General features: G+C 55.9%; 3 protein-coding genes across 5 annotated transcripts; all 3 read right to left on the bottom strand.

Moving 5' to 3' along the window:
* Positions 1-588: 588 nt before the first annotated feature.
* Positions 589-2,322, bottom strand: RNF181 (ring finger protein 181). Its single transcript, XM_062209770.1, has 5 exons — positions 2,166-2,322; positions 1,480-1,610; positions 1,194-1,303; positions 958-1,032; positions 589-736 (listed from the first exon to the last, which is right to left on the bottom strand). The coding sequence occupies exons 1-5, from the start codon at positions 2,249-2,251 to the stop codon at positions 677-679; spliced, it is 462 nt and encodes a 153-aa protein (XP_062065754.1). The 5' UTR covers positions 2,252-2,322; the 3' UTR covers positions 589-676.
* A 1,866-nt stretch (positions 2,323-4,188) lies between these two features.
* VAMP5 (vesicle associated membrane protein 5) lies at positions 4,189-12,750 on the bottom strand. 3 transcript variants are annotated; one of them, XM_062209773.1, is made up of 3 exons: positions 12,685-12,750; positions 5,167-5,304; positions 4,189-4,644 (listed from the first exon to the last, which is right to left on the bottom strand). In XM_062209773.1, the coding sequence occupies exons 1-3, from the start codon at positions 12,685-12,687 to the stop codon at positions 4,435-4,437; spliced, it is 351 nt and encodes a 116-aa protein (XP_062065757.1). In that variant the 5' UTR covers positions 12,688-12,750; the 3' UTR covers positions 4,189-4,434. The 3 variants fall into 3 exon arrangements, with proteins under 3 accessions (XP_062065757.1, XP_062065756.1, XP_062065755.1); XM_062209771.1 differs by lacking the exon at positions 12,685-12,750 and adding an exon at positions 12,249-12,443 and having other exon boundaries at positions 4,435-4,644; positions 5,165-5,304; XM_062209772.1 differs by lacking the exon at positions 12,685-12,750 and having other exon boundaries at positions 5,167-7,661.
* Positions 12,751-15,431: 2,681 nt separating this feature from the next.
* VAMP8 (vesicle associated membrane protein 8) lies at positions 15,432-19,752 on the bottom strand. The gene is made up of 3 exons (XM_062209768.1): positions 19,643-19,752; positions 18,132-18,287; positions 15,432-15,860 (listed from the first exon to the last, which is right to left on the bottom strand). The coding sequence occupies exons 1-3, from the start codon at positions 19,643-19,645 to the stop codon at positions 15,717-15,719; spliced, it is 303 nt and encodes a 100-aa protein (XP_062065752.1). The 5' UTR covers positions 19,646-19,752; the 3' UTR covers positions 15,432-15,716.

Raw genomic sequence — 19,752 nt, 5'->3', positions numbered from 1 at the left:
AGTCCAGCCCACTGCTCTGTAAGAGCAGGACTGCCAGCAACACGGGACGCCAGGTGCCATGCGATGCCCCATAAGGACCTGGGGACCTGTGTTCCTTTCTAGGCCTCTCAGACGAAACAGCTGACCTGGTCTGATCACCTCACACTTCCTTCCCCCGCTAGGCATCTAGTTTGAGCTTTGATTCTTTAGCCAGGGCGGGGGGGGGGGGGGGTGTTCTAGGGAGCCGCTTTAAAAACGTTAAAACCAGTGTTCTCAATGGAGCCACAGGAAAACCCGTGGGATTCCAAGCATTAACTAAAAGTTCCAAGGTTAACTAGGAACTGCAGGGGGATGGGGACGGGGGCTGGTTTATCAGCTTTAAGTGGCTCCTGGGCACCAGATCCTGCTATGTTGTGCCTTTGAACCATAAAAACACAGAGGCCCAAGCCCTGGCTGGCGCAGTGGTCAAGGTTCCTGGACTCGGGCTCCGCTGCCCTGAGTGTAGATGGGCCAGCAGGGAGGGAGCAAGAGCCCGACGCCTGCCTTCGTGGTTTAGGACCACCTTCACCAACAGCAACAGAGACCTAGTGGAGGATGTGAAACCCCCGGTGAGGCAGATAAAGAAACCTTTAATGAGGATTCAAGGTGCAAGAGGAAGCTGTTGTGGCCTGCCAGCCAGCGCTCAGCCCCGGCCGCCTCACGTGTACATGGCTCCGTGCAGGTACTCTAGTCGATGCTGCTGCTGCTGCTTTCGAGCCTGGAAGACAGAGGGCACACTGGGCAGGGACCAAACCTAAAGGTCTGTTGGGGGAGGGGCTGGGCTGGGCTGGCTCTCCCTGGTCTTAAACCCCTCCACAAAGCCTCTGGGAAGGCGGTCAGAGATTCTGAGGTCTACCCACGCCTGCTGAAGTGGGAAAGGAGAGCTGTGAGGGCAAGGGGCACAGGGAAACCATCCCAGCCCCCCACCCCAGCCTCTACCTTATCTCTTCTGTGCTCCTCGTAAGTGTCATCATCAGTGGGCAGCTCGTGGCGGCACAGGGGGCAGGAATTTGTCTGGGAGAAGCAGGGCAGTGTTTCCAGGGGTCTGATCTTCACCCTTAGAATCACCTCCCAACTCCCAACTCCCACCCTTCCCTGATCTCTCAACAGTCTGTAAACCAAGTTAGAGACCTGGGCCTGGGGCAAGGTGAGGACTGGAAGAAGGAGACCAGTACCTTGCTCAGCCAGGGCAGAATGCAGTTGGCGTGGAAGAGGTGGTGGCAAGGCATCTCAATGACAGTCTCCTCCTCCTCAAATTCCAGAAGGCACACGGGGCACTTGAGCTCTTTAGGAGGGAGTGCTGATCAGAAGAGCTGCCCGCAGGTCCCCCTGCCCAGCTCCCACTCCTGAAGGGCGCCCTGGCCCTGGCCTGGCCACTGACGGCCAGACCAGAGTCCTGCTGGAGGAAGGGGGAGCATCTGTCACCTTGCCCCCAACAACAAGAGGAATGAGTGGCCTCACCAGCCTGAGAGCCCCTGATGACTGTCCTGGGGAGGTTCTCGACCACAGCCTTGGCGGCTGGTGGAGGCAGGTGGTGATCCCAATCTACTACCAACCCCAAGTCTTCAAAGTCCATCCGATTGAAAAGTGACCTGGGGAGGAGGGTGCAAGGTTGGACCCCAGGAAAACCAGACCTCCCGTTTGTCCATCACCTACTGGGCACCAACAGATAAATGCCCTATCCAGCCAATAGCAGTAACAGCTACCCTCAGGGGGGTGCTAATGAGATAAAAAGCAGGATGGGAAATAGTTTTACAGCTGCTGTCTGATAACCCCAGCACGCAGACTGATCATTCCCATTTTGCACATAGGTTGTTACTCAGATAAGTTCTTCAGACCACGCAGGAACGAACTGGCAGAGCCAGATTGCGGGCTGGCTGTGTGGGCTTCCGAGTTTCCGAACCTAACCCCGGTGGCTCACCCCTGGCTCCCAGAGCTGGCTGCCCTCCCACCCGACTCTCACCACCCTCCAGTTCCAATCTTACCAACTTCCTTGCCCCGGTTCGGCCCCTAGAAAACCCCCCAATCTCGCCTTCCGGACTAATATTCCAGATTATTTATCCGTCCCACCCCAGATAATCCTTAACCAGTAAGCCCCAATCCAGAAACCTACTGCCCGGACGCACGCCCGAACACCGCGCACCCACCTTGCGAGCTCCAACAGCATGTTGGTTCGCGTCTCCCGTTCTGGGTCCAACGGTTCGCAGTTGTGTTCATCAAAATAGGACGCCATGGCTATTCCACGGTCTGACACCGCGCTCGGGCCCCCGCCCCGGGTCGATGGCAGCCTCACGGTGCTGGCCAATAAACTGGCAAGTTGAGAGAGGATGGCCAATCAGAGTATCTAACGGGCGGGTATAGTGGCTCACTAAAAAAAAAAAAAGCCGGAAGTAGTAATTTGGGCGCCTCTCATTGGCTAGGATAAATCAGATGATCAAGGAGTAAAGCCAATGGCAGAAACCAGGGCTGGTTAAAGCGTTTGTAGGAATCCGAGACCGGAGAGAATTCCCGGGAATTTCTGGCTCGATAGCGTTTTTGGTGCTCCGGAAGGCCGGGCGTCTGAGCAGTTAGGGTCCTCAGTGTGCCCTGAGGCCGCGAGGGCCTCGGCCATGCGATGCTGGAGACCGGACGCGGGCCGCGCGCTCGGGAGAGGCGGACGCGGGATGCGCGCTCAAGGTTCTACGAGCCCGGCTGGAACGACGGCTCTGCGCGCGGCTCTGCCCATGTCCCCGCCGGGGCCCTTCCGCCCCGCTGCGCTCAAGTTGGTTCAGTGGTTTGCGCTTGATTCCTCCCCAGCCCGCGGAGGGCGGGGAGCGGGGAAGCCTGCGCATTTCTCGCGTGTTAGGTAGAATAATAAAGGGCGGGGCAAACCTCCCAACCAAAAGGCAGAGGTCTGTGCCCTGGGGCTTCACCTGTCCCTGGACTGCCCATCTGTGTGACCTTCAGCCCATTGCTCAACCTCCTCTCCAGCATCTGTATAACCAGGGCTTCGAACCACAACATTTGTATTCCTGGCTGCACACGAACGATGAGAGGTGCGGCTTTAGAAAATAACTCCAGGGCTGATGCCCTAAGAAGATTCTGATTTAAGTTCTGCCGATTCTAATGAGAGAACCACTGCCCTCAATGACTGGGACAGCCACTGGTTGGCATCTGGTACTGTCTGATGGATATTTTCCACACCGCATCAGTAATTCTCCCAGTGGTCCTGGGAGCTATGCGTCCTTATGTCCTTTTTACATCAGTAAAACCTGAGTTACAGCAGTGGCTTCACCCAGATCACACAGCCTGTAAGTGGTGTGGCTGACCAACGGCAGGGCTAAAGGCTTGGACCCGTCTTTCCCACCACCGGAAGGGGAAAGCAGTGACCTCTGCGAGGGATGAAGCTCCACACAATTCTCAGAGCTTGTGGTTGTTCCTGTTGGTAGCCCTCACTCTACTGAACAAGCAACTGCTTATTTTACACACTTGACTCTGAATTCCCCTTGCCACTCACCTGAGTTTGAGCTGCAGTTAAGTGACCCAGGGAGAGGCTGCCCTGCCTCCACCATCTTGGTTGGCCTTCTGTGATGTTGCATGAGGATCTGTGCTGAGGCCCTGAAGGTACCACCTGCCTAGCCGTGGGTGGCCCTGGAGCTTTGAAAAAAGCCCGAATGAATCCTTTCCTACAGGACAAACTCCAGGCTACACTTTGTGTCCACAGCACCACAGGAGCTCTGGGCACCTGCATTCTGGTATGTAAAGGTTGAAGAAGAACCTGGGCCGGAGAAATTGGGGAGGGGAAAGTGTTCAGGGGCAGCAGGGGGGAGGTCTAGATGATGGTGAGAGACTCATTTACAGAGTTTTGAAGTCCTTTCCTCTTTGGCACCCCATCTCTCAGCTCCCCCCTCCAAGATGTCAGAAAAACAACAGATTTCATCCTGGCTCCAAAGTGGAAGATGGGTTCAAGGATCTGGTTTGGGGGCTACTGTGTCCTCACTCCCACACCTCAGAAAGGTCTGTCTGTGTAGGGCTGGATCAAGTAGGGAATCGGAAGCGGGTTATACTACTGGGGTGGAGTCCTTTGGGTGGCAGGCTTTCTAAGCAGCCCTGAGGGTGGAGGCAGAGCAGGATTTGCCAACCTGGGGGGCTTCAGACACACACATGTACACGTGAAGCACACATCATCATCATCATCATCTTTTCTTCCAACAGCAGCTTTTACTGAGCTCCAGGTGGGGCTGGCCCGGCATGGCCAGTGCAGGAGGCTGCCCTTGAGGGCCAGTCTGGGGCTTGTTGGGAGATGCAAAGGTACCCACATCCGGGCTGCCCTCTGGCACTCACTGAGGTGGCTCAGAAAGGAGCCAATAGCAGGGTTCTCTGGAGACTAGAACTGGCCCGTGCAGCTCTTCGGCCTCTCTCCCAGGCCCAGCTGGGTCATTCCCCAGGTCCTGAGGCAGTGGTTGCATCCTGGGCTTGTGGGGCAGTACTGTCCCCACTGTTTTGTGGGAGAAAGACGGCCAGCAGTACAATCAGGATGATGAGCAGGCCACCGGCCACCACCAGCCCCAAGTAGATGCGGCAGCGGATATTCTCCCAGCGCTTCTTCTGGGCCACGATCTTGGTTGTCTTGCTGAAGGCTGAGCTCTGTGGACACCCGCAGACACAATGGGAGTTAGCATTGCCCCATGGCCTCAGAACCAGCGCCTCCCAGCCTGGCCCCGGAAGGCCTCCTCTCTCCTGCGTCCTCCCCTCCCTGTCCCCCTCCTCCACAACCTGCCCTGGATCTTCCCAGCCTCACTCCTGGCCTCAGGCACTGGTGTAACCCCTGACTTTTTGCCCTGCTGGCTCAACCCGCCCCTGCCCCCTTGTTAACAATGCCAGTCCCCACCCTTAGGAAGCTACATAGCTTCAAATTAAGGGAGAACATAAACCAAAATTTTATGTTCTCCCATAACAACAAAATCAAGAATGTCTTATTTTTGAAGCCAGGCCATTGCATACCTACTAGGAGTGCCTCAGAAACCCAGAGGCCCCCATGCTGGCCCCTAGCCCCCCCCCCCCCCCAGCTCCCACCAAGTGTCTGGATACTTTGGTCAGAGCCCGAGCATTCCCTCCAAGGCCTGCGCCCAGCCCCTCCCTCCCCTCCCTGACCCACGGGCCTCACACCATGTCCAGCAGTTGGTCCGAACGCTGCTGTAGCTCTGCCAGCTTCCCATCGCGCTCCAGGACCTTGTCGAAGTTGTTGAGCATGATTTCTGTCACCTCGTCGGCCTGCCGCTGGCATCGCTCCAACTCTTTCCCTGCCTGGGCACCAAGCCCCAGGTCAGGGCTGCATGAGGCCCCCATCTGGCCCTCATCTGGCCCTGAGACCTACAGTCCTCTCCCCCACTGTGTGTGGATTCAACATGTAAGTAACAGGATCCTTCGTGTAAGGGTGTGATGTGTTAGGGGGTGGGGCTGGGTAAATGCCACTCGCCATTTAAAAAATTTTTTTCCTGTCTTTTTAAAAAATAGTATTTGAAAGGCAGAGACAGAGAGAGACCTTTGATTTGCTGGTTCACTCCCCAAATGACCAGAACAACCAGGGCTAGGCCAGGCTGAAGTCAGGAGCCAGGAACTCCATCCAGGAGTCTCCCAGGTGCATAGCAGATGCCTCCCACGTGCCTTAGCAGGGAGCTAGATTAGAAGCAGAGTAGCTGGGACTTTAAGCGGCACTCCCAAACACGATACAGAAATCCCAGGCAACAGCTTAACCTGCTGCACCACGGCACGGCACGTGGCCTCCGTGGCTCACCTTTGGTCTCACAGTCTCCTCCCCTTGCCCATTAGGCAGGACATAAGTCGGTCCTGGATTCCAGCGAGGACCCTACCCTCCCACAAAGCACCTGCCCTGTGGCTTCCCACTGATCTAAAGAGGCAGCCAAGCCACTTGGCTGGCAGCCAGACAGGAAGAAACGCACCCTTCAGGCTAAAAAGGTAATTTGGGATCAGCATGTATCAATCCAGCCTAACCCTCTTCTCCTCCCCGAAACTGAGCAACTCAGATCTCCTTCCTGGCCACTTCTGCCTCTTGGTCAGGAGCCCGCTGACCACATCAGCGGCCACAGTCACTCCCTCTCTGCCCGGGAAGCTCAGCTGTCTTAGCCTCTGGCCTCCCACTTCCAGATAGCCAGGGTCTTCACTGGGGTCCAGCTCACTGCCAAGAGACCAACCCTTCCTTGGATTTTCCCAGCCTGAGCAGCCTCACCTAACAGAAACACAGCTCCTTTCAGAGGGCTGGAAAGGGAAGGGCAGCTTGCAAGCCGGGAGAGGTTGAGGGCACAGGAGAAAGGAAACGTCTGGGTCATGAGTAAGATAGGCACTGGGCTCTGCCTGGGCCAGAGAGACTCGGGGCAGGAGGCAGGTGCAGGTGCTGGGACATTTCAGGGAGATGACGATCAGCAGATTAGCAAAGCCCAGCAGCTCCTCACCTCAGCCTTGATCCTCACCTCCTCCTGGCAGAGTATCAGCTAAGCTCCCTTTCCTGCCAGCCCACATAGCCACTGTCTGCAGCAGACCGTTTGGCACTCAACTGAACTCCACTCAAAAGCAGAGGACTTAAGTGTTGGGAAGGATCCAGTGGTCACAGAGGACCACCTCCTCCTCACGCAAGAATCCCCCCTTCAGGATGCTTGCAGCTGCTTTGCACACGGTCTCCACGCATTCCCAGTGAATGAGTCCTAGCTCTCCAAGTGGACCACAAGCTCCCAGGGAGAGGGTGGAGTGCAAGGCCCTGCCTCCATCTGCCACCATCCTGGGGGGCCCAGGAGGCCGGCACAGTGCTGACCGCTGCAAGGACTCAGTCAGTGGGTCACTTGCATTGTATCCAAAAGCAACTCTCATTCTCAAGAGATGTTCTCCCAGTGTGTTTATCCAGCCCAGCAGGAATTTCGCGGGCCAGGCATCTGAAACCCAAATAGGTCAGTGTTTACTCATGAGCCAGAAAAACAACCTGCCTTCTAGCGGGGTCAGGCAAAGCACTGGGAGGAGGGGCGCTCACAGGTTGGGGGAAGCCGTAACTGGGGAGCACAGAGGAAGGGTGAAGGAGGGCAGGGAAGCTGCCCTCCTTCTCCCTTTTCCTGAGCCAGCCACCCTCCTTGCCATGGCTGCCCTATTACTCCATGAGGCTCCGTGATGTGGTCCTTTGAACTCCCCCACATTCCAAGGGTCTAAGGCAAAAACTCGGGGATGGACAATAATTTGGAAATAAGAATCACTGCTAGAGACTGGTGGGGTGCTGGGCATTATTTTTGCTACTCTGAATGTGACAGCTGTTGTTCTCGTTCTCCAACAAGGGGTGATGTGGGGTCACATTCTCCGCGGAGAGCTGGCTGGGCCTCCAGCTGTAATCTGGAGCAGTCTCGCCACTGCGAAGCCAGGCCTATCCAGAGCCAAGATGGACCCAGGCTGAAAAGAACACACTTGAAACACAGAGCCGTCAGACCCTCAAGTCTCAGGCTCTCCCTGGCCCACTCAACCAGGGGAAAATGGACACAGACGGTATGCACAGGTGTCTGCTGGCACCGCGCGAGATAAAGCACCAGGCAAGGGGGGAGGCAAGGGCCGTGCTGCCCGATCTTTTAAGGAGATCTCTCTCTCCCTCTTTCTCCCTCTCTCTCCCTCTCTCTCTCCCTCTCTCTCCCTCTCTCTCCCTCTCTCCCTCTCTCTCTCTCCCTCTCTCTCCCTCTTTCCCTCTCTCCCTCTCTCCCTTTCTCTCGCCCCTCTTTGAAGAGTAAACAGTGACACTGTGAGATATGAGCTGTAAATGATGTGGCTGCCCACAGAGGGTGCAAGTAACAAGGTGAGAACTGTGATTGGAAGCATGGGATAGGGGAACCCTTGCAGGATAGGTTGGAGCTGGGGCACTGCAGCCTAGAGCCGGGGGAATGCCCCAGACAGTGACGAAGCAGACAGAGGGTAAGGGTGAAGGGGCAGGGTGGGGCTGGAGAGAGCAGTAAAAGTCCAGTAGAGGAGGCTGGCTTGGAGGGAATAGTAACACACAGGTGCACAGGGCCAAGGGCAGTGATGGAGAACATTTCCCCATTGGTGCTAGACAGGCACAGATGGAAGTGAAAAAAGCCAGGGCAGAGAAGCCAGCCATACAGCTGGGGAGAAATGCCATCAGCCAGAGCGTGGGAAGATGCCCACCAGGCACAAGGAAGGGGAGCAGCAGAGAGCACAAAGAGGAAGGTGGGTGAAAGGCACTTCTGACAGCTGCCAGGGGCTTACAAAGCTTGAGGGGTTTTGTTTGGTTTTGTTTTAACATGTTTATTTATTTTTATCAACTTGAAAGGCAGAGCTGGGGCTGGCATTGTAGTGCAGTGGATTAAGCTATTGCCTATGATACCATCATCCCATATGGGTGCCCTTTCAAGTCCTGGGTGCTCTACTTCCAATGTAACTTCCTGCTAATGCGCCTGGGAAATCAGTGCTAGCAAGCGAGCAACAGAGAAAGAAAGGAGGAAGAGAGAGAGAGAATCTTCATCTGCTGGTTCACTCCCCAAATGCCCACAACAGGCAGGGCTGGGCCAGGCAGAAGCCAGGAGCCTGGAACTTCATCCAAGTTGAATTGGAAGCAGGGCAGCCTGGACTCGACCCAGCACTATTGATATGGGATGCGGGCATCACAAATGGTAGCTTAACTTGCTGCGCTACAACACCCGCTCAGGCTTGAGGGTTTGAGCCAGGGAGAGTGGGAGTCCTTGTTGCCACACAGAGGGTGACAGTTACACAGGAAGTGTTCTGACAGACCATCACTCTGCACAGAATATCCTCCTACAATGCACAAATCTCCAGGCGGGCTTCTCCGGGTGTCGTACTCTGGGTTCCTTCTCCGAAAACACAGCTCTCTCAAACCTCCCTGCCGTGCCCTCTCTCCTGTTCAGTGTCATCACATGGGTGCAGCTTCCAGGCTATCATCTCCTCCCTGGGTCAGCACTCAGCTGAGCCCAGAATCTAAGTGTGGGCGGGGCTCTGCGCTGCATCCCTCTGTGTGTTCAAATCCTGCCTCTGCCATTCACCAGCTGAGTGACTGAGACTGGGGACACAGCCTTCCTGAGCCTCCACACCCCTCATCTGTAAGGTGGTGATAATAGTGACACCTGCCTCATAATGCCAGCTCAAGGTTATGTAACAGGTCGTAAACAAAATGCTTGGCACAATGGCTGACACATACCAAGTGCTCAGTAAAGAAGAGTCACTAATATTGGTGTAGCCCACATTTCCCCAGCTTCTTTCCCTGCCAATCTTGGTGGTTCGCAAAGCCTCTTAGATCATTTTACAACATGCTCAGCCAAGCAAGGTCTTCCCCCATTGCAGACCTGGGTGCTTCAATTCAGAACCCTCTGTGGGCCTTTGAGAACCAGCATCTCATTTCTTCCCATTGGGTGCTACAGGCTGTTGGAAATGTTTGACTTTTTTTTTTTTTTTTTTTAGATTTATTTATTTGAGAGGTAGAGTTACAGAGAGTGAGAGGGAGAGACAGAGAGAAAGGTCTTCCATCCATTGGTTCACTCCCCAGAAGGCTACAATGGCTGGAGCTGTGCCGATCCAAAGCCAGGAGCCAGGTGCCTCTTCCTGGTCTCCCAAGTGGGAGCCAGGAGCTTCCTCCAGGTCATCCTATGTGGGTGCAGGGCCCAAGCACTTGGGCCATCTTCTACTGTTTTCCCAGGCCACAGCAGAGAGCTGGATCGGAAGAGGGGCAGCCGGGACTAGAATTGGCATCCATATGGGATGCCGGCGCCGCAGGCGGAGGATTAACTACTGTGCCATGGAGCCAGCCCTAGGTTTGACATCCTGAGCAGTAATAGCAGCCGCCATTCATTCAGCACGTGCCCTGAGCTAGGCACTGCACTGCTGGCTGTTCATTTGCTCCATCTCCATCTCACGTATTCCTCACACCAGTCCACTGAAGACAGCATTACTCTCCCAGCTTTACAGGAAACTTTGGGGCAGAGATGTTAAATCACCAGCCACGATCAGAGGGAACAGAAGCTCTGGGAGTTGAACCAACATAGATTCCGGGGATCAGCATCTCAACCCCTGTGGTAAGTTAGGTGCAGATAAAGGGAGGTTCAGTGCTTTAGCTGGCCGGCTGAAGACCACCACACCTTTCAATGCTTGTGTGCACATGAGGGAGGCCTGCGGCTCCAAACACAAAGTCTTTGGAGAGAGGCCCATTTATAAGATTAACTCAAGTAATTACTCATTCACCTGTGTCTTTCCCGTACTGCTTTGCTCCTCCCTGATCCCCTGTGCCTGTCATCACGGCTGGCACAAAGGAAATGCCCATGAAATTATTGCTGAATGAATGAGTCACAGAAGAGAAAAGCAGAAAAAGAAGAAGGATCAGGTAGGGAAAGGTGAGGGGGAAAAGGAAGTGAAAGTTTCAGAAAGAGAAAGGGACAGGAGTTAAAGAAGGGATGGGAGTATGAGGCTGGGAGACAGGAGGGTGGGGGAGACAGATCAACACAGTCAGCCCTCCGCATGTTCTCCATCTGTGGGTCTGACTACCACAGACCGGAAATACTTTGTAAAAATGGCATCTGGGGGCTGCTACTATGACGTAGCAGGTTAAGCAGCCATCTGCAGTGCCAGCATCCCATATGATTACCAGTTGGAGTCTTGACTGCTCCACTTCTGATCCAGCTCCTTGCTAATGGCCTGGGAAAGCAGCAGAAGGTGGCCCAAGTCCTTGGGCCCCTGCACCCATGTGGGAGACCCAGAGGAAGCTCCTGGCTCCTGGCCATTGCAGCCATTTAGGGAGTGAATTAGCAAATGGAAGATCTCTCTTTCTCTCTCTCTCTCTTTCTCTCTCTAACTCTGCCTTTCAAATAAATAAAATAAATAAATCTTTAAAAAAATTACATCTGGCCGGCGCCGTGGCTTAACAGGCTAATCCTCCGCCTTGCGGCGCCGGCACACCGGGTTCTAGTCCCGGTCGGGGCACCGATCCTGTCCCGGTTGCCCCTCTTCCAGGCCAGCTCTCTGCTGTGGCCAGGGAGTGCAGTGGAGGATGGCCCAAGTCCTTGGGCCCTGCACCCCATGGGAGACCAGGATAAGCACCTGGCTCCTGGCTTTGGATCAGCGCGGTGTGCTGGCCGCAGTGCGCCTACCGCGGTGGCCATTGGAGGGTGAACCAACGGCAAAGGAAGACCTTTCTCTCTGTCTCTCTCTCACTGTCCACTCTGCCTGTCAAAAAAATAAAAAATAAAAAAAAATTACATCTGTACAAACATGCACAGATTTTTTTGACTTGTCATGTTATTCCCTAAACAATAGTATAAAGCATTGTCTGAGGTATCCTGAGTAATCTAGAGATGATTTAAGTCTACAGGGGAATGTGCACAGATTCTATACAAACACCAGGTCATTTCGTAAAAGCGACTGGCGCCTCTGCAGACTCTGGTGTCCACGGGTGTCCTGGAACCAATCCCCAGCGTATATCAGCGGGCGACTGTGTACCTTCTCCAGACTCTAGTGCACTATTTGTTCAGGTCCTGAAGCTTTTCAGTTTTCCCCAACAAATTATCCTGGCCTCAGCCTTCATTTCAGGAGTTTCCTCTTCAGCTGGGAAGCTAGGGGTCACTTAAAAGCCCACCCCTAGCCCTGCCAGGTCCCTCGTCCTGCACACTCAGAAGTGGACTCGGCTCTATTCTCAGGGCCCCGCTCAGTTTCCTGGCATGGCCTCTGAGTTCAGTGCTACCTTCCTGCTCCACTTCCTCTTCCTGCCTGATTTCCCTGGGGACCAGGCCATGCATCAGGACCCCTAGCCAGGCCACATCCATCACTCTGCCAACTTCTCCAAGGCAGAACCTTAAAGCACCAAGCCTGCTTCCTGCCTGGCCCACCTTCCCACAGACCTTGGGACAGGGGAATGGTGGGGAGGGGGGTGTGCTGGCACCAGCTGTCCCTAACATCTCAGCCTGGCAAGACTGGACAAAGCCAGAGGCTGTAGCCAGAGTGGGGGTGACTCAACCCAGGGACATGTCACTAGGTAGAGGTTAGAAAGGAATCGGGCCATACTCAGATAACTTCAATGAACTTTTACATAAACATTTTTCTTCCCCGAGGGAGGGGGAGTGTCTGTCTGCATCCACCCTGCCATGGGGCTGGAATCAGTAGCCATCCCGCTCAGGTTTCCAGCTCCAGGGCCAGGCTTGGCTCCTACCGCCTCCGGGAAGGGCTGGAGAGGTCATCGCATTACCTACCACTCCTTAGCAGTGAGTTGAGTGCCAGGCGGGTCTCGGCCATTGCACCCAACAAGGCAGCTACTGGTGACCCCACTTCTCGGATGCGGAAAAGGAGGCTCGGGGAGGTTAAGTGACTTGCCAGGAGTCACAGAACCAGGATCCCAACTCGGAGACCTACTCCAAAGCCGGCGCTCCCAGCCACTTGGCTCCGGAAGAAAGGCAGGCGCGAGCCCCGCTCACCACGCGCTGCGCGGGGCAGCCCCACGGGGCGCACGCTCCCCTCTCCCTCCCGGGCTGCGAGCGCGGCCGGGGGAGTCTAGCCCGGGTGCCGCTCGCAGCCGCCAGTCACCTCGTCGGGTCCGAGCGCACGCCCCTGGTCTCGGACCTGTGATGCGTGGTCTGACCCCTGCGCTGGCCCTGGGTCCCTAGCCCGCCCGCCCCGCCGGGGGCTCACCATCGCCGCCGCTGCCGCCGCCTCGCCCGCGCCCGGCTGCTCTGCCCGTGCAGCGGCAGCGGTGCCAGCTGCCGGGGAGGAAGCGGAGCGGGGCGGGGCCGGCGGGGGCGGGGGCGGGGGGCGCGCCTTCCGCGAGCCGCGACGGGGACCAAGACAAACCGAAAGCGGCCGGCGACAGCGACCGGGGTCAGTGGGGGCGCCTCCTGCCGGGCCGCCGGCGCCCGACTTGGAATGACACCCCAACCTGGTCAGGTGCTGCTGTGCTGCCGGGCGCCAGCCTGCAGGTTAAATGCAGTTCAGAGCCCAGTGGGTGAGATGGGCATGTGGAGCCGGCCCTGGGGCCCTCTTTGGTGCTGCATCTGACACCCTGTAGGTGAGCTAGGGAGGTATCATCTGTTCATTCAACAAGCATCTGTAGAGTGTCCTTGTCAGGCGCTGTCGGCACTCGAGAGGCCATGAGCAAGCCAGGTAGGGTCTCGGTGGGTGCATCTCACCCCAAACCAAAGCAGACACATAAAAGTTTTGGAACTAGAGAAGTGATGCTTGCACAATATTCTTCCTTTTTAAATTACTGTGTTTTTTTAAAAGATTTATTTATTTATTTGAAAGAGTTACAGAGGAGAGCCAGAGAGAGAAAGAGATCTTCCACCTGCTGGTTCACTCCCTAAATGGCCACAACAGCTGGGGCTGTGCCAGGCCGAAGCCAGGAGCCAGGTGCTTCTTCCAGGTCTCCCACATGGGTGCAGGGGCCCAAGCACACGGGCCATCTTCCACTGTGTTTACCAGGCGCATAAGCAGGGAGCTGGATTGCAAGTGGAGCAGCCGGAACTCAAACCAGCCCATATGGAATGCTGGCTCTGCAAGCAGCGGCTTTACCCACTACAACACAACACTGGCCCCTTAAATTATTAATTGACTATTTGAAAGGCAGAGCAACAGAAAGAGATCTCTGATCAGCTGGTTCACTCCCCACATGGCCACAATGGCTGGGGCTGAGCCAAACCAAAGTTAGGAACCAGGAACTAGATCTAGGTCTCCCATGAGAGTGGCAAGGACCGAACTACTCGAGTCCTTATTCCCCTCCCCATGTTGCCCAGGGTCTGCATTAACAGGAAGCTAGAATTGGAAACACAGTCAGGACTCAGAGCCAGGTACCCTGACAATGGGATGCAGGCATCCCAAATAGCATTTTTTTTTTTTTTTTAAGATTCATTTATTTATTTGAAAGGCAGAGTTACAGAGGCGGGGGTGGAGAGGGGTCTTCCATCTGCTGGTTTACTCCTCGAATGGCTGCAACAGAAGGAGCTGGGCCTATCAGGAACCAGGAGCTTCTTCCGGGTCTCCCACGCAGGGCCAGGGGCCCAAGCACTTAGCCAAGCAGTGTCTTAACCACTTCACGACTTCTGAATACAGTACCTGTCTCTGAATTGTACATGTTGAAATGTTATACTCTAAGTCCTGTGAATCTCACCTCAACTTAAAAAGAAAGCAGACCCTCACGGGGAAGCCGCTCACGTTCCTGTGTCCCGTCCTTGGCACCGGAGCAAGTGCAGCCCTGCCCTGATAGGAACCTGCTCCTCCATTCAGGGATGGGGAAGGGGGCTGGCTGCTGCCACTCCAGAGCCTTCCTCAGCGGAGTCTTCCTACCCCCTCCTGTCCTCTCCCCGCTGCACAGAAGTCACCAGCACTTCACTCCAGCGTCTCAGATGAGACCTCCCGTGACAGAGGGGCTGAGAGCTTCCAGGCCTGGAGCTGGGAGCTCAGACCCCACCCTTACTGGGGAAAGCCTCGGTCTCTAAGAGTCTTCACTTCAGCTCTTTGGACCTTAGGCCTAGGAGTGAGCTGTAGAGAGCGAGGATGGACATTGCCACGGCCAAGCCTGCCCTCAGGTCTCCCCTGTACTTGCACTGGCCCTCCTCAGATCACAAAGCTGGGTTCCAGGCCCAGACTTCCGAGCTGGTCTCAGACCCTGTCTCCTGAGCCTGCCCCTTCCCCCACTGGCTCCCAACATCAGGTTGTTTGCAATTCTGGGAAACCTATGGAGGCGACAGAGACAGAAAGGGCTAGCACCCTCCCCACCCAACAAGGCAGACCGGGTGCCCGGAAGAGCGGCAATGATGGTGGGACCCGGTGGGGAGGAGCGGGGCCTGAAGACAGAGAGGCTCATTGTGTGTGGAGGGAAGGAGGGCCACGGGCCCTGTCCTGTGACAATGACTGTGCCCAGCCATGGGACGCGGGGGAGAGACACTCGCCCCCTCAGGACAGCAGAGACCCAGCTGGGCAGGGGCTGACCACACACAACACTCAGAAGCACCAGAGAAGGAAAGCAGTCCAGTTCCTCTGGCGTTCAGGTCTAGGCTACGGTGGGGCTGCTGCAGAAGAGAGGTGGGGACGGTGGCAGAGGCAGGGCCCCCCCCCCCCATCCTAAGCACCCGTTCCAGGGAGGCTTCAGGGTTCAGCTAGCATTTACAAAAGCGGAGGAATAAAAGGATGTGGCAGTAGCCCTGGGGCACACGTAAGAATCCTGCACATCACCCTAAAATGCTGTGAAGGTTTTGGATTTTCTAGGTGAAAAGACCCCCAGAAAAGACCTCCTTTCGAGATCCCTGACAACAAATGGAATAGGAATAAAGAAAGCTCCCTAATGTACCTCCCCGGGCCTGTCATGGGAATTGCTCAGGCAGAGGGGTCCTCAGGTGGAGTAGACCGGAAGGGCAGTTGGGGACAAAGGGCCTCATACACATGGGGACTCGGGAAGGTCTTTATTGCCCCCCGGCCACCAACAGTGTCCCAGCTGAGCCCTCTAGGTCTCTCCAACTTGCTCTAAGGACCGTAGAACGCAGCCACAGTCCAGCTGTCTCCTACTGGGGGACCGAGGTGCTGGGAGGGGGGGTGCATCCTGCACCAGAGGGGCTCCGGGGGAGTCCAAGCAGCATTCCCGGGGAGGAGGAGAGAGAGGAGCAAGGGCCCCTCTTGGCACCCATTCTGGAGGGTTGCCCCTGAAGAGGGGAGGGCGGGATGGGGCGGGCCCCTTAAGTGGGAATGACACCAGTGGACAGGAGCACGACGATGAGGATGAAGATGAACACGATCACGCAGATGATGATAATCATCTTCATGTTCTTCCACCAGAACTTGCGAGCCACCTTCTGCGACGTGGTCTTGAAGTGCTCCGACTGCCGGGGGATAAGATGCAGTGAGTGACCCGCCACCCCGCTCACTAGAGCCGCAGTACTCACTTGCCGTCCATCAGCATCTTAATCATGTTAACTAACTGTCAACTAAAAGATCACCCATCCTGACCTGTTGACACATATATCTTCAGTCTGGCGGAACAGGTTCAAATTTGGAATTCTGAGCTCCTGGGAGTTCTCCACCTGGACATGATGGGGGAGAGGTGCTCCCTTCTCTTGTCCTTGCACTGTCGTGCACATTGAGGGTTTGTTTTTTTTTTTTTAATTATTTGAGAGGCAGAGACAGAGACAGACAGACAGAGCTCCGATCTGCTGGTTCACTCCCTAAATGTCTGCAATGGTCTGGGCTTGGCCCAAAGCTAGAAGCCAGTAATTCAATCGACATCTCCCACATGGGTGGCAGGGACCCACCTACTTGAACCATCGCCTGATGTCTGTATTAGCAGGAAGATGGAACTGGGAGCTGGAGCTGGAGATCGACATGGGACACGGGTGTCTTCACCAGCATCTTAGCTGCCAGGCCGAACCCCTGCCCCTGAGTGATCTGGTATACATGCACACACCCAGGGAGTCCACACTGGCAGCACAACCTGCCCTCGGGAAGGCAGACCCTGGGGCCGAGGGGTGCAGGCTCCGGGCAGGGCACATGCCCTGGCTCTGTGACTCCTTGTCCCACTAAATTTTCTCAGGCACTACTCAAGTTCACTCGGGCCTCAGAAAGCCAGAGCCAGTCTCTCTTAGCTGGACACAAATTCCCTCCTTGAGTAGCTGGCCTGGGTCCCCGGCTAGGGAGAGAGAACAAGGCCCAGCAAGATGTGTGGGAGATATTATTCTAACCTTCAGCTGGCAGAGGATCTCAGGACAGGAGGAGCGCACTGCTCTTCCCAGCATCTTTTTAAAGTTGACTCAGCAAGACTCTCGCAATTTTCCACCGCCTGCCTCATAACTCCTGGAGAAGGCCAGAGGCCCAGGGAGGTTTTCCCAGAATCAATATTTGCTCTCTGGGGATTGGGGGGGAGGATCAGATCCAAATGATTGTCAAGGTCAGCCTTCAAAGGGAGAATGTTTCATAGGAGAGAAATCTAAGAATGCAGGGGCTAGGGCCAGCATTGTGGTGAAGTGGGTTAAGTTGCTGCCTGCAATACAGGCATCCCATACGCTCCACTTCTGCTACAGCTCCTTGCTAATGTGCCTGGGAAAGCAGCAGATAATGGCCCAAGTTTTGGGGTCCTTGTTCCCACATAGGAGACCTGGATGGAGCTCCAGGCTCCTGGTTTCAGTCTGGCCAAGCCATGACTGTTGCCATTTGGGAAGTGAACCAGCAGATGGAAGATATATCTCTCCCTCTCTCTGTAAATCTTTTTGTTTGTTTGTTTTTAAGATTTATTTTATTATTGATTTGAAAGGCAGAGTTACAGAGAGGCAGAGAGAGAAGTCTTCCATCTATTGGTTCACTCCCCAAGTGGCCTCAATGGCCGGGGCTGGGCTGAAGCCAGGAACTTCTGGGTCTCCCACATGGGTGCAGGGGCCCAAGGATTTGGGCCATTTTCTATGCTCTGCCACAGCAGAGAGCTGGATCAGAAGTGGAGCAGCCGGGACTTGAACCAGCGCCCATATGGGATGCTGGGACTGCAGGTGGCAGCTTTACTGGCTATGCCACAGCGCTGGCCTCTGTAAATATATATATATTTTTAAAGATTGATTGATTTATTTGAAAGGCAGAGTCACAGAGAAGCAGAGGTAGAGAGAGAGAGACAGAGACAAAGAGGTCTTCTATCCCTTGGTTCATTGCCCAAATTGCTGCAACATCTGGAGCTGGGCTCATCAGAAGCCAAGAGCCTGGAGCTTCTTCTGAGTCTCCCATGTGGGTGCAGGGACCCAAAGACTTGAGCCATCTTCTACTGCTTTCCCAGGACATAGCAGAGAGCTAAGAGTAGACGGGACACAAACCAGTGCCCACATGGGATGCTGGCACTGTAGGCAGCAGCTTTTACCACTACACAGCAAAATGAGCGGGCTGACTGAGCCACCTGTGTGGCTCAGAGAATGTCTCTGTGGGTCACCCCACCCCACACCCCAGTCATCAGACTCATTCGTTGGACCCATACAAATCAACGGAGCAGAGCAGAATAGGAAATGGGGACCCAGCTCATGCCAATTCCCGAAATAGATGCAAAGGCAGCAGAAACAGCAGACCCTCGCCCCTCCCTTTCACCATGCCCTCCCTTGGTCCCCAGGGTCTCCCCGTCTCACGGTGGCTTCCAGGTCCTCTGTCTTGTTGCGCAGCTGGTCCAGGTTTTCTCCTCGTGCCAGGATCCGCTCCACATTCTGGGTCATTATATTCTTGACTCCCTCCACCTCACTCTGCAGGTTCCGCACTCGGTCATCTCCGCCTCCGCTGGCCGTCTCCTGCACACAGCACAGGGGCTAATTAGGCCAAGTGGCAGAGGACCAGAGGGAGACCCAGCCACGGAGGCCAGGGCAGCGGAAGGCCTCAGGTGGACGTCAGCCTTTATAATGCTTGCATTGTTTACAAACTATCGTTTCCTGCTTTACTCATGTAATCAATAATGCATCTGTAAGGCCCAGCAGGTGAGAGCTGATGCTGGTGATCACTCAAACTTTTGGGTTCTCAGGGCTCCTGGCAAGGAAGAAAGCAGCATGGCTAACTCCCTCTTGGCTGCTTCCTCCTCCTCATGGGGTCGCGGACACTGCAGAGCTGGCATCTCACAATGTCCCCCTCCAGCGCAGACCCACCAAGTCCTAGAGCCCTCCCTTGCTTCCTGGATCCCCCTGAGTCCTCGTTAAACCTGTCAGTGCCAGCCAGCAGGACGCCCCACCTGGCCCAAGCCTGCTCCCGCTCCAGGACAGCTGCTGGAAGACTGCTTCGGCTCCGGGGCTTCCTGGACAGCCTGACCCTAGTTCCATGGCTATGACCCAGGGCCAACAAGTCCCTCACAAGGCGCCATGATCCGCTGAGCACACACTTCTGCTTTCCCTACCTCTCAGCAGTCCTCGACGCGGGCACCAGGCCGCTGCCTGCCCGTGCAGATACTAAATGAAAACAGCCGCCTGGGCGCTGGGCGAAATGGAGGACAAGGGCTGCCCGCCTGCTGTCTCATCCCGCAGGCTTCATGATAAGGTTCTTGATCAAGGAGGGAAAACAGGCCTCCCAGCCTGGCCCTGGGGGGGGGGGGGGCGGGGAGGGAGGCCCAGGACCTTGCCAAGGGTGTGGGGCGAAGCTGGATTATCGCAGAGAACCAACGTCTGGGTCTTTTACAGGCCCCTGGCTGCTTCCTTAGACACGGTACACAGAGGGATCCTTTTGGTTTCTGCATAGGGAGAAAGCGGGAGGCCCGGCGGGAGAAGTCCCGCCGCCGCTGGCCTGGAATCTGAGCCGGGAACAGCAGAGGCGCTTGCTGTCCAGCGGTGTCACAACACCCAGTTTGGCCCTGCCAGGGGGAGGCGAAGGAGGGGGGCGGGCAGAAAGTGGCAGCAACTCTTTGCCTGGAGTTCGGACGCCCCCCAACCCCCACCGCGGCCCTGCTCGGGGCCAGCACCGCGGCCGGGGGAGGGAGGTAGTGGGGCAGGGACAGGAACACCGCCCAGGCGGCTCAGAAGTATTTGCGGCCAAGTTGTCAGAGAGGCCACAGACAGCGCCGGCCTCAGCTCTCTGACCTCACCACCCACCCTCCCCTCTCGGCAAGGCCAAGCCCCAGTCCCCAGCCGCCCTTTACAAAGCAGCCCCCGTCCGGATCGCTCACCATGTCTGCGAGTCGCTGGGGCCCCGTCCGCGGCGGAGCTCACCCAGGCTGCTTCCTCCCGGGCAGCCCTCGCTCCACTTCCTGCTTGCTCCAACTTTCAGCCCGCCCCT

This window comes from Lepus europaeus, chromosome 13 (genome assembly GCF_033115175.1).
Source record: "Lepus europaeus isolate LE1 chromosome 13, mLepTim1.pri, whole genome shotgun sequence".
NCBI lineage: Eukaryota > Metazoa > Chordata > Mammalia > Lagomorpha > Leporidae > Lepus > Lepus europaeus.
This window is presented reverse-complemented; position numbering and strand designations above follow the sequence as displayed.

Coding starts and splice junctions, on each gene's coding strand:
- RNF181 (XM_062209770.1), bottom strand. CDS start 2,251: ATGGCGTCCTATTTTGATGAACACAACTGCGAACCGTTGGACCCAGAA. Junction 1,611..2,165: donor ATGCTGTTGGAGCTCGCAAG/GTGGGTGCGCGG, acceptor CCTCCTCCCCAG/GTCACTTTTCAATCGGATGG. Junction 737..957: donor AGGAGCACAGAAGAGATAAG/GTAGAGGCTGGG, acceptor TCTGTCTTCCAG/GCTCGAAAGCAGCAGCAGCA.
- VAMP5 (XM_062209771.1), bottom strand. CDS start 12,291: ATGGCCGAGACCCGCCTGGCACTCAACTCACTGCTAAGGAGTG. Junction 5,305..12,248: donor CAACTCACTGCTAAGGAGTG/GTAGGTAATGCG, acceptor CTTGGTGCCCAG/GCAGGGAAAGAGTTGGAGCG. Junction 4,645..5,164: donor GACCAACTGCTGGACATGGT/GTGAGGCCCGTG, acceptor GGGTGTCCACAG/AGCTCAGCCTTCAGCAAGAC.
- VAMP8 (XM_062209768.1), bottom strand. Junction 15,861..18,131: donor CAGAGGACCTGGAAGCCACC/GTGAGACGGGGA, acceptor ATCCCCCGGCAG/TCGGAGCACTTCAAGACCAC.